This window comes from Panthera uncia, chromosome A2 (assembly GCF_023721935.1).
Source record: "Panthera uncia isolate 11264 chromosome A2, Puncia_PCG_1.0, whole genome shotgun sequence".
In the NCBI taxonomy this organism is placed as follows: Eukaryota; Metazoa; Chordata; class Mammalia; order Carnivora; family Felidae; genus Panthera; species Panthera uncia.
The window spans coordinates 19,668,560-19,680,892 of record NC_064816.1 but is presented as its reverse complement, the minus strand read 5'-3'; the positions used below and the strand labels follow the sequence as shown (position 1 = coordinate 19,680,892).

Below are 12,333 nucleotides of genomic sequence, written 5' to 3'. Positions count from 1 at the left end.
GAATGGGCAAAGCACTGATAGGATTTTCCTCCTTCAGTGCTGCTCCAGTTATTCCATCACTATCATTACTCACGGCCCTGGCGCGTGTGTCCCTTCCCACTCTTGTTTGTCATCTTATCTCTGCTTATCGCTTGTTTGCCAAGCTCTGGCAAATACCACATCTCCAGGGTGCTGGAGTGCAGGTGAGTGGCCACGATGCTGTGTCAGGTGGGGCTGTTGGCCCTTTGCCTTGGGAAGGTTTCATTACACAGGAATGTCACCGTGGTGGGCTTGGCTCTTTGAGGCATCCAGTGTGTGTGGAGGGCCCGCTCTGTGTTCAGCTCTGTGCCAGGCAGGCATTCCAGGGCAGGTGGGTGGGAGAATGACGCAAAAAGTGTTAAACACAGGATGTAAGAGAAGCTGGGCATGTGGAAGCAAAACTGCAGGCCATGTCACCTGTCAGTAGCTGCCTGATGTCAGGGAACTGCCTGTACTTTGGGTTCTGATCTCAGCTCTGTCGTTTCCTGGGTGACTTCGAGCAAGATTCTTACCTCCCTGAGCCTCCTTCCCCATCTGAAAAATAAGGTTAAGGGGAACCTGGGTGACTCAGTTGGTTAAGCATCTGACTCTTGGTTTCTGCTCAGGTCATGATCTCACGGGTTCATGGGTTTGAGCCCCGCGTTGGGCTCCGTGCTGCCAGCTTGGAGCCTGCTTGGGATTTTCTCTCCCCACCCCCACCCCGGCCTCAAAAATAAATAAATAAACTTAAAAAAAAAAAAAGAAAGAAAGAAAAAAGAAGGTTAATAACACCTGCTGTGAAGGGCCCCTATAAGGATTAAGCGAAGTGACATGTATAAACGCTGGCACATGGTAGGTAATAAGTAGACAGCAGTGACTGCCCTCTTTATATGCCGGCCTGGTGGTGTGTTAAGTGCTATAATGTCCACTGTTGAGAGAGGACAAGGAAGCAGAAAAGGGCCATGTCCTGGTGGACAGGGACCAAACGGCGTGGCCGGAGGAATAGCCTGGGGCAGGCAGGACCCTGGACCTTGTGAGTGAGGCTTGAGGCTGGGAACCTTCCAACAGTCACTTTCTTTCTGAGCCTCAGTCTCCTTTATTGTACAATGGACGCAGCCTGTGAAGCTTGGAGTAGGTGGGAAAACACGGTGGTTCCTGCTTCCCTTTCCTCCCAAGGCTACCTCCCTGACTTGACACATGGCTGCTGTCCTCAGTGCACCTTTGGAGCTGGCTCAGTTTTGGCTCAGAAGGAGGGTTCCTGTTGCGAGTCAGTGGTGCTCCCTCCTCCCCCCATACCCCCCCCGCCATCACTGGGCTTCCAGAGACTCCACTCGGCACTGTCAGTTTCTGGGCCGTTTTTCAGAAACACTCAGAATTTCCATTCCATCTTTCCCAGGCAGCAGGCAGCGCCCGTCTGACCACTCCTCAAGGATGCTGGCTGTCGGGACAGAGGGCTGCCTGACTCCCACCCTCCTTCTCATGGCCTCTCCTGAGGGAGCCACGAGGAACTCACTGTCCAAAGGAAGAGTGTGCGTGTCCAAAAGGTGGGGGTCCTTTGGAAGTAGTGGGCACAGGGCCGTGGCTACTTCTCAAGAAAGGCCCGCTGATGATTTCAGATAAGTGCCTTTCACAGCCCAGCCCTTTGTGGGGCAGGCCCAATCATCACCCCCATCTTGCAGATGAGGAGGTGGAGGCCCAGGGAGGTTAAGCCTCTTGCCCAGGGCCACCTTGCCGGTGAGTGGTGGAGCTTGATGTCAGCCACACCTGAGTCCCTGCTCATCCTCTCTGCACTCTGCTGTGTCTCCTGACATTGCCCCCTGGGTCTGGGGGCTGCTGTAGTGAGGTAGAGGCTGGTCGAACCTTCTGAAATGTTTCCTTTCGGAATGGACTTCTGGATAGACATTGGGATCTAACATTGTGTGCCAGTCTCTGTCAATAACCAGTGTTGTGGTTGAACCGCCCCTTAGTTCTTATATGATTATAAGACTCCCATCAGCAGTAATCATCAGGAAACTTTGAAAAAATAAGGGTTTATTACTTTCAGTACCTAGAAATAGCACACGTGAGGCCACACGACATGGTTGAGGTTGGCGGGTAGAGAGAGTGGGCACTCATAGGCCTGGGGTTCTACTTTTATTGGGATTGAAGGTAGGGGCCTAGGAATTTTAAGGGCTCACTCTTTATTGGTGGATTTGAAACTTAAGAGTGGGAATTTAAGAAAAAACAAGTGGTCCAATGGCCAGTTATCAAAATCTACCAAGATCTCTAAGACAAAGGAGCCTCTGCAGTGGGAGGTGGCCTGGCTCTTTATCTGGTCGTGTGCTGGCAATGTGTTTATTCAAGATAGCCCTTTTCCAGCGGATGCCTCTTTGAAGTGGATGCCTGAGCAGTCAAGCTGAAGTCAAGCACTCGCATTACAAAAAAGAAGAGGAAAAAAACAAAACAAAACACCCACAACTGTCAGGGCTTTCACTAGCCAAGGGCATTGATTCCTAGAGGCCTGGAACCCCAGCCCTGGTGGGCTAGGGTCTTACAAAACGGCTGTAGCACCACAGCAGACATGCACACGATGGGTTTGCACACATGGCACTGTTCCTGTTTTCAAGAATGTGTCTCACATTCACTTTCTTTGTAACCTCCAAAGCCTGTATTTGTCCAGGTTCAAATGAATGTGGACTGGAGAGTTTGTTATCTATGAGATTGGAACACTTTCCTAATAAAGGAAGATATGCAGTAGGGTCCATGTGCTAAATTGCCCTCCTTGGCTGGTCGGGAATCATCTCCTGGGGTGATACTTTTCAAGGACTCTGATGTCCACCCAGGTGAGCATGTCCAGGGCAGAGCGTCTTTCTAGGGCTTGGCCACTGTGGGTTCATCCAAGAGATGGGGAGACTCAGAGATGCAAGCTAGGTGCTGGTGGCAGGTGTGCAGGCAGCCGTGTTGGGGTGAGACAGTGGACAGGTGTGCAGGCATCCGAGGTGAGCCCCAGTCATAACTAGTATACTCCACTGGCCATGGCATTGAGGGATGGAGGGGTGCCAGGTAGAGTAGCCTTCGCTCTGTGGTATCTGGGTAGTTGGCAAGCTCTAAACTCAGTAATGTCCTAGATTCAGAAGGGAGAGGGGTGATGAGTGTGGGCAGGAGAAAGAGGGACATAGACGCATGGATGGGCAGCCAGCAGGCCCTGTGGGCAGGCCAGCATTGATCCATCCCACTCATGTGTCCTGGTCCTGGGGATGCAGTGGCTGGGGTGGGGCAGCCACAGGCGTGTGGGAGTACAGAGGAGCTTCTGATCAGGAGTTCAGGGTTGCAAAGTGAGTGGAGGACAGGATGCTGGGGCCAGGGGAAAGGAAGGGTGGATGAGGGCCCTTGGGAGGCCTCCCAATAGGGAGGACCTTGGGAGTTGGGCTAGAGGGTGCAGAAGCAGGAGGGGAGCTGTGAAAGGAGGTAGGCTGAAGTGGGGTGCCTTGTCAAGGGGCTTGAATTTTCTCCCAAAGACAGCAGAGAGCCCTGGAGGACTAGCAAAGTCAGGGAGTAATGTGGTGACATTTGGGATGTCTGTTAGTGCTGTTAGTGAGGTCATGGTTTAAAGCCCTGAGCCCTAAGTGTAGCTGCATTTATGGGTTACTGGGGCCTTTGGGCCAGGCCAAGAGTGTGAGCCTCACCAAATATGTCATGTCCACGGAGGAATTGGAGGCTCCAAGACCAAACTGGGGCATCTGCTGACTATGTCCTTGGGAATCCCACCCTGCACAGCACTTCCTAGGTTAGGAGAGGCATTCATCTGTGTGCAGACTGGTGCCTGAATTTGGGGGGACACATGTAGGACTGGGATGAGTCCCCTTAGGAAATCACTTGTGCTCAGTGGTTGTGGGGGGTGGCGTGGACAGAGGTTAGGATGGCTTCTGCGTTTGGGAGCAGAAGGATCTTAGGCAGAAACACTGATTCCTCACATTCCCGGAATCCTGTCTAAAGAGCCCAGGGTGCCTGTCCTGTGGATTCTGACTCCCACCAGCCATCTGGCCAGGATGTTCACACAGAATGCCTGTTTTCCCAGGGGATGTGCACTAGGGCGGGATTAGAACATCCCCCTGGTTCTAGGCTATCCCTGCGCTGGGGGTGGGGAATTGGCATTGATCTGACCAGGAAGAGGGGTGGCTTCAGAGCCAGGCTGGGCTTCAGGGTCTCTGGACTCTGAGAGGCCTACTGGTGTAGGCTGCTTGAAGAGCCAGCAGCTGGCCTGGCCTCCCTGATGGCCACCAGGAGCCAGCAGAGTGCACTCACCGGCCCACCCGCACATCCCTCCCAGGCCCCTCTGGCCCACACTGCCAAATGCTCTGATTGCGCTCCTCACTCACAGCCTCTGCTTAGAAAGGAAGTCCTGGAAGGGGGCATGTGGCCCGGTTGTGGGAGTACCCCCTCACTGTGTTTCCCGCCAATATTTGGAACTCATTTTCTCCAGTTTACTGGTGGTTTTTTACTTCATCCTTCAGAGGGGCTGTTCCTTCCTCTGTTGTTTCTTTAAGCACTGAATGAAGACTGAAGGACTCCCTTTCTTTTCGTTGTCTTTAGCCAGAAGTGGATTTCCCTGTCCCTCCAGGCAGAGGCAGGAGTCAGGAGTCGGTGCAGAGCCAGCCCCAGGAGCCCATCAGCATGCCCCAGACGCTGACCAGCACGTTGGAGCACATCGTGGGCCAGCTGGACGTCCTCACCCAGGTAGGCCCTGACGTGTGTTCACCCCACCGTCTGCACTTGGCCTGGCATTTGGACCATTTGGAGTTGGCCAGCAAGTGCTGGATTTTTAAAAAACATAATCATAATGGACCTACTTTCTAGGCCAAATTAATGAAATTGCAGTGCCTGCCCTGAGATCCTGCCTCTCAGAACCATCCAAGCCCCGGCCAGGCCACTGGACCCTAAAATCAGCAGTGCTAGATCCTGCCAGGGTATGCCCTCCCAGGGCTGGCCTGGGCTGCAGCAGAGCTTTGAAGGAAACACTGTCCATTCATCCTGCTCATCACCGGGTGGGCACTCCAGGGACGTGCCAGGGAACTGTAAGGAGTGAGTCAAGGCGTCTGGGAGCCCAGGCTCTGGGTTTGAGCTGGCACTGCTCCTTATCCTCCAAGCAACCTTGGCAAAATCCCTTTGGCTTTCTAAGCCCTGGTGGGTTCCTCTGTGATGTGCAGTGGTCATGGACTCCACATCCCACGTTTGTGGTCAGGATCAAAGGAGATGAATTTGTGGGAAGTGTTTGGCTTATGCCTGTCTCTAGGTAGCTGCTCAATAAATGTTAGCTGTGTGCTGACCACCATCGTCAAGATGGACGTGGGCCCTGGCCTCTGGAGCACGTGTACATCTGTCAGGTCCCAAAACAGAATTGTAGCGCAGCAGTTTCCGTAAGAGCAAAATGCCCTGGCGAAAGGTGGCAGCCAATACCAGGAGCGTGAGAGCAGTGCTGGCAGAGGGAGCAGCCTGCCTGCAGGACTGGAGGGGGCCATGGGCACATCCAGGCAATGGGCAAAAGGCCCAGTGTGGCTGACATGGGGCATATGGGGGGGGGGGGAGGTGGCAAGGCAGGATTTAAAGGTCCTCAGACCCTTCCCCGCCTAGGCTATGGGTGCAGACAGCCTTTTTCTATGCCAGCTCATGGGTAGAGCAAGGGTGTGGGAAGAAGGCAAAGGACCCTTGAATCTCTGACGGAGATGGAGCTGAAGTGGTGTGGCATCCTTTCCCTCCCTCTGGAGCCCACCCGGTGATGAGGCTCACTTGGATCTGGGGCCAAGTGAGAAAAGCTCTTCTCCGTCATGTCACGTGGTCCACGGAGTGTCACAGCATCCCGGCTGGTGCTGCACACCTTGGGCCCAGTGAAGGAAGGACATTTGAAGGGAAAGGCCAGGCATCAGTGGCTGGAGGCCGGGGGAACTGCGGGCACCTCATACAGACACTTTGGAAAATCTGTTAACCCTTGAGAAGGCACATGCTAAGAGAGAAGTATGAGCAACATGCACATCCCCCACCTCAGATGCGTCAGAAACTGCCAAGCCTGCCTCATGTTCTTCACAGCCTTGTCAAGTGAGAGATCAGGGGAGGTGGAATCAGTTAGAACTTTATAGGATAAAATTGGAAATTAAGTCTGAGAAGATGGTTAAAAATAGCTTCATTGGATCACTTCTTTGGAGTATAGCACTAAAAGCATTTCCCGTTGCTGCATTTCAGGAGTGCACATGGGAGGTTTTGTTATGTGTTAGCAGTTCAGAGTGTGATAGTAACTTTGTAAGAAACTGGCATCACAGAGAATAATGAAGTCTCTCTTGTGGCCTGGGCCTCTGGCCCGGGGTCTGGATGACTGTAGCACCCTCGTCCTACCTCACGCTGTCCAGCCCCTTGGTGGATCCAAACAGCACTCCGCCCTCAACCAGATGCCAGGCCCATCAGCCAGTCACCTGCTTTGCCAAATGGTGTGCATTCCTGAATGCCACCAAGTGAGACATGTTCCTGATGGACTTGACACATCCTGAGGAAACTTGGGTTCCATAGATGAAGCCCCCACTTGAGGCCTCAGCCCATTTCAAAGTGGTAGGAGTTGCATTTGTGCTAATTAGATGCTGTCTTTGAGCTTGGTCACTGGTTTTTTCAGGTCTACCTCCTCTCCTGGATTTGGGGCTCTAGCTGAGGTGTTCTAGCCACAGCCAGAGCTGTCCCCAGTGGCGTTGGGAGTTCCCTCCTCTTGGGACCAGCCTGGCTGTGGGCAGTCCCCTCTCTGGAGGCTCCTCTGAGGCCTAGAGCCAGGTAACCCTGCTGTGTGTAGCTACCTATGCAGGTTGCCCAGCGGCCTCTGAGCCTCCTTGGTCTGTAGGTATTGACACATGCTGCCCCCCTCAGTGAATGCTCCTCACCATCCCAATGTGCCTCTCTGCTCTGGAGAGGTGCTGTCAGCCACCCCAACAGTGACTCACACTTCACAGTCGTCTGAATTATGCTATTCTCTATCTCACCGCTTCGCTGCCCTTCCCCGCCCCCCCCACAAGGAAGTCTACTTCAAAGAGGCTTCTGAGAGGGAAGCTGCCTTCCAGGTCCTTCGGTCATCCATCCTGCAGAATATCCTCCAGGGAAGCACTGTGGGGGCTGCAGTGACTGGGGATGTTTACTGAGTGAGTCACAGAGCCTCCAGCCCCTGGGTGATATGAGCAGGACACCCCGTTGTGGAAGCTCACAGTCCTCAGAGCCTGGCTTCCTGCTCAACAGGCTGGTGTGGCCCAGTGATTGAGTCTTCCTCTCTGGATGTTCGTAGCCCATTTACACCAGTGTGAAGGCCCAGGACCCGTTCTCAGTCCTCTTCAGTGGCACCTCTGTGCAAAGCAGAGACCCGGAGGTTGGGCAGCTGAGTGTGCCATGGAGAGATGTGACTCAGCTTGTTTGGGCCAAGATCTCAGTGACCTTGGGTAAGGTACTTAACCTCTGTGCCTCAGTTTCCAAGTCTGGAATGCAGAACGATAATAGTACCCGCTTCATGGGCCTCTTGTGAGGATTAGATGCATCGGCTTGTGTGAGGCTCTTTGGGCGGTGTCCAGCAGCGCCATGTGTCCAGCAGCCCCTTGTCATTATTCAAGGCCTGGCAGAGGTGGCGGGGGGATCCCAGCAGCACGAGAAATAGCTCTCCCAGCTCCCCACTACCTCCCTGCCCAGGAGAGCCATTCCTCAGCCCTCACAGTGGGGGTGGCGAGTTCCCTTCATTCCTTGAGCCCTTTCTGTGTCTGGGGCCAGTGAGCGAGCCGGGTGGCTTCCCTCCCAGGCCAGGCCGTAAGGCCTGTCATCCCAAGGAAAGCAACATGCCCTTAGGGCATGTGCAGCATCCAAAATGTAGCCCTTTGACTTCCAATTTGGGGTTATACCGTTTTGTTGTTGTTTTCCTTTTTTTTTTAATGCTTATTTATTTTTAAGAGAGAGAGATTGCGAGCAGGGGAGGGACAGAAAGAGAGGGAGACAGAGGATTCAAAGCAGGCTCTGCACTGACAGCAGAGAGCCTGACTTGGGGCTCGAACCCACAACCTGTGAGATCATGACCTGAGCTGAAGTCAGAAGTTTAACCGACTGGGTCACCCAGGCGCCCCTTTACCATTTTATTTCTTTAGGAACACCTTTTCTATAAAGTGCATATGGGGGCGCCTGGGTGGCTCGGTCGGTTGAGTGTCCGACTTCGGCTCAGGTCATGATCTCACAGTTCGTGAGTTCGAGCCCCGCGTCAGGCTCTGTGCTGACAGCTCAGAGCCTGGAGCCTGTTTCAGATTCTGTGTCTCCCTCTCTCTGTGACCCTCCCCCGTTCATGCTCTGTCTCTCTCTGTCTCAAAAATAAATAAAAACATTTAAAAAAAATTTAAAAGTGCATATGTTGTTTTTCAAAAGTGTATCCATTCAGGGAGATAACTTTGGAACACGTTACAAGGTTCACAGGCCTTTGGCCATCCCCGGAGCAGGTGTGCTGTCTGGACCGGCCTGGCCTGGCAGGGAGTTGTTTTAGATGGGAAGTCTGCAGAGTGTGGGGTCATGTCCTCGTTGCCGTCCTCCTCCTCCTCCTGCCATCTGGCTGAGACCTGCAGCTTTCCAAGGGCTCTCCTTCGTGGCCCTCATGTCATCCTCCCACTTGGTGCTCAGCAGCTGGCACCATGCCAGGTGTGAATAGGGTAAGAGTAACTGCTTGTGCATGGGCCAGCCCCAGGGGCCACTCAGCCTGGGGCTTCCCCTGCTAGACAGTTTTCATGTGGTCAGGGATGGCTTCATCCAGGAGTCCGTCTGCAAGCCAAACTTGATCTTCCTGAAAGTTACGGCCAGATGTTCTTGCTCTGTGATTACAGAGCCGGGCAACCCTCAGGTCCCTGGCCAGAGAGTATACCCCTTGCCATGGCCCTTCTTTATATAGGAGACACCCCTCCTTACTCCTGTGAGGTTGCTGTTGAGGGCTTCACGGATTCCTCCACTGAGAGCTCCTGGGGATCCTGATCCCAGCTGGTTGCCATATTCTGAACAGCTGGGGTCTCTCTGGTCTTACACATCCCTACCAGCTCTGGGGAGCAGAGTGAGCCACCTGCCCATCAGCCTGGACACACCTGCCCTCCTGGATTTGAGGACCAACCCCACCATTAATCACCTGGGTGACTTCAGGCAGGTGACATTGCTCCCCAGAGCCTTAGTTTCCTCCCTCGTAAAGCGGGGACAGCCGAGCCAGCTTATGTCCTCTGAGCACTGTTGGGAAGCTCTTGGTTAGCTGGACCGGCACCAGCTATTTCATAAAGCACAGCATGAAGTCGACGTGCTCCCAGGAGAATGTGGGAAAGTACCAGGGTGGGCAGGTGACACAGGAGTGTCAGGAGTGGACATTCCACAGGCCTCTGCAACTGCTGGACTTGAGTCCCAGGAATGCTCTTGAGCTGCCACTGAGACTCTAGTGGTCTGGCTAGGTGCTAGGACAACAGGGAGAAAAGGAAGAGATCTTTCCCCAGATCCAGGAAGGGGAGCCCAGGAGGTGATGGGGAACTGAGGTGCCCAGGGGCTGTTGAAAATCAGGGATGGGTCATGGGGCCCATTAGATGGGAGCCTTGAACCCAGACCCAGGCACTGGGCCAAGATTGAAGCCCTTCAAAGTTGTATACTTACCGTGATAGCTGTTCTTTGAATCCAGTTATCTTAATGGTTGTTGAAAAAAGTATTTCCTAATAATGGGGTTTAGGTTTCTCTTTCGCGACTTTTTGCTCCTCAAAACCCCATTATGGGAATTCTCAGGAACTCCTGGGGCTGAGGTCCTGAGTGGGGGGCTGTGTACCCCCTCTTTCTCTCGTGACCCTGTCCATACATACATACACACACATACACGCACCTGTCCTATGGCTACCATGGGTTACTGACCTGCTGGACCTGCCCCAAGTCTTCTCTTCCTGAGAAAGGTGGCTTGACCTTGGAGGCCTGTGGGATCCAGAGAAAAGCCCTGACCAGGAGTCAGAAGCCCCAGCTGCTCTGACCCAGCTTTGCCTGTTTCCATCTGTGTGGATCTGAGTAAACCTTGGTTTTCCATCTCTATACAGGGGAGCCTTTAGGCACTGCCCATCTACCTGTCCCGTGGGATGGGCAACAGAGGTCAGCACCGCACGTGAGGCCAGGACTTCCCTCAGGTCCTTCTTTCCATGAGTCGCCTTCTTCCTGGAGTCCCTGGAAGAAGGACTCCAGGGTGGGCCCTGTGGCTGCCAGGGCTGCCTGCCTGGGGATAGGCATTCAGCATGCATCCAGACAGAGGCCTTAACCTTTCCCCTCATGTTCTTGTGGGGGTGCGCCAGGTGATCTAGGGGTCCTTTTCACAGATGCTGGAAGACTCGCCAATGAGCAGGGAGAGGCTGCTTTCCACAACTAGCCTCACTGCATGAGCTCACCTCCCGGGTTGGCTCCCTTTGCTTCCTTTGCGGACTCCTGAGTGACAGAGGTTTGGGTGGTGTCTGGGAGTTCCAGAGTCCCTCAGTCTTCCTCAAGGGTAAGGGGTGGGGCACAGAGGCGTGGACAGTGCCCAGGAGCTGGGGAGGCTGCAGCGAGGGGCCCCGGCCCAACAAGCGGCTTGATGGTTTTGCCTCAGAAGCCCACAGCAGAGTTATTTTCGACTCCAGTTTCACATCTTGCTGCTTTTTAAAAATACCAAGCCATGAAAATTCCTGCTCCAACTATGTTTTTTTTATGGCACCCGTGCTTCAGGCTGGCCACAGCCATGCTGTGATGTCACGTTCAGGTTCCTGTGACTCATTGGGGGCTGCTGGGCTCCAGGACTAGAACATGCGTGCAGTGGGAAGCAGGCGGGGGCAGGCCCACCCAGCCCTGTCAGTCTGGGTCTCCTGACGTTTGAGTTTGTGAAATATCCAGGTTGTTGTAGCTCCACTGACCTAACTCAACAAGGCTAAGAACTTTTTTCTGTGAGCTTTGGGGAATTGGATAGAATGGCCTGTTTGTTTTGAGACATCCTGGTCTTCCCCCCTCAACCGCCCATGTCCTGGGGGTTCCCTATTTGATGCACCGCTTGTGTGAGGTGCCTGGTTTCATGCTGGTGGGGAAGGTGGGAACACAGGGTCTGCTCTCGCATGGGCCGAGCTGCCTGACCACTCTGTGGGGCTCTTGGTGTACCTCTTCCCTGGGCAGACTAGCTGTTGTTTGTGCAGACACACTCCAGATTTTAAAACAGTTCTGCCATTTTAGCTGGGGGCCAGCCCTCTCAGGTGCGCCCAGACTCAACTTGTTGGGAAGGTATAGAGTAAAAGGCACCCTGCCCAGCCGCCCCCACGCCCCCGCCAGGATCCCTGTTTATAGGGCGTGTGCAGCCCCTATATCACTCGCACATACGGCCAGTGGCGTGGGGGTGGTGGTTGCTGGTTTCCACAAAAGTGGACCCTCTCTCCACAGCACATCTGGCCACCGGGCCTGCACGGTCCAGAGGTTGTCTGGCTGTCCTCCTCTGTATAGACATTCAAGAATTACCCTTGGACCAAAGTCAGGTTCAAGACAGCCTGAACTCCTGCTCTTTGGGGTTTGGAGACGAGAGACTTGTTTTTCTTCTGTCAAGAAGCTGCTTCCTGGGGACAGGACACTCTCTGGTCTGTGTCAGAAGCGTACTTGGGGTCTGACTAGCCAGTTGCAGAGGGGCTGGGCCCTGACCCTTCCCCAACTCTGTCACTCTTTTTTGGCAGTTTATCCACAGGCTCCCCTGGCTTTGCAAAAAGCAAAGGCTGGTGCTGCTAGCAGCGCTCAAAGGCAGGACAGGCTCAAGCTCCGTCTTCTCTGCCATCTGTGGTTGTGGCAAAGAGCACCCCTCCCCAGAGAAGCTGAAGAGGGAAGGCCCCTGCCCACCAGATGGGCTTAGGGTGGCTGCCTCTAGGGCCTCTAGGGCCTGGGAATGTTCACAGTCTTCCGAGATTTCTCCTATGAGGCCCTGAGCAGGCCTGGAGAGCTGGGGGTGGGGGCACAGGGGCTGGAGCCGGATAACAAGGCTCATGCAGGGGCATCTCATTCAGACTGACTGGGATTACTCTAGAGGAGGGGAGATGTGGACCCCAGATGGTTTGCTCTTACTCCTCTGCGGACCCACAGGCCATCCAAGGAAGGGTTAAGTACAGGCCACAAGAAGGGGCCTATGAGTATTCTGGTTGTGAAAGGCAGTCCCGAAGAGGCCTTCTTGGCTCTGTGATGAACCAAGTCACAGCTGACCCTGTGGCCATTTGGCACTCTCCTGCCACTAGAGCAGGGTCAGAGAAAGCTGTAGTCAGGTCTGCCACTTCCTTCACCTGCCCTGTGGAGGGCCCTCTCTGGGCC

At 54.1% G+C, this 12,333-nt stretch overlaps 1 protein-coding gene across 5 annotated transcripts in view; it reads left to right on the top strand.

The window, feature by feature from the left end:
• The window catches only part of POC1A (POC1 centriolar protein A), a 101,498-nt gene that overhangs the window by 75,933 nt on the left and 13,232 nt on the right, over positions 1 to 12,333 (top strand). For all 5 annotated transcript variants that reach the window (XM_049640612.1, XM_049640609.1, XM_049640608.1 and 2 more), the window contains one exon: positions 4,570 to 4,713. In XM_049640612.1, the coding sequence (XP_049496569.1) occupies positions 4,570 to 4,713 (144 nt within the window). The remainder of the gene's footprint in view (positions 1 to 4,569; positions 4,714 to 12,333) is intronic.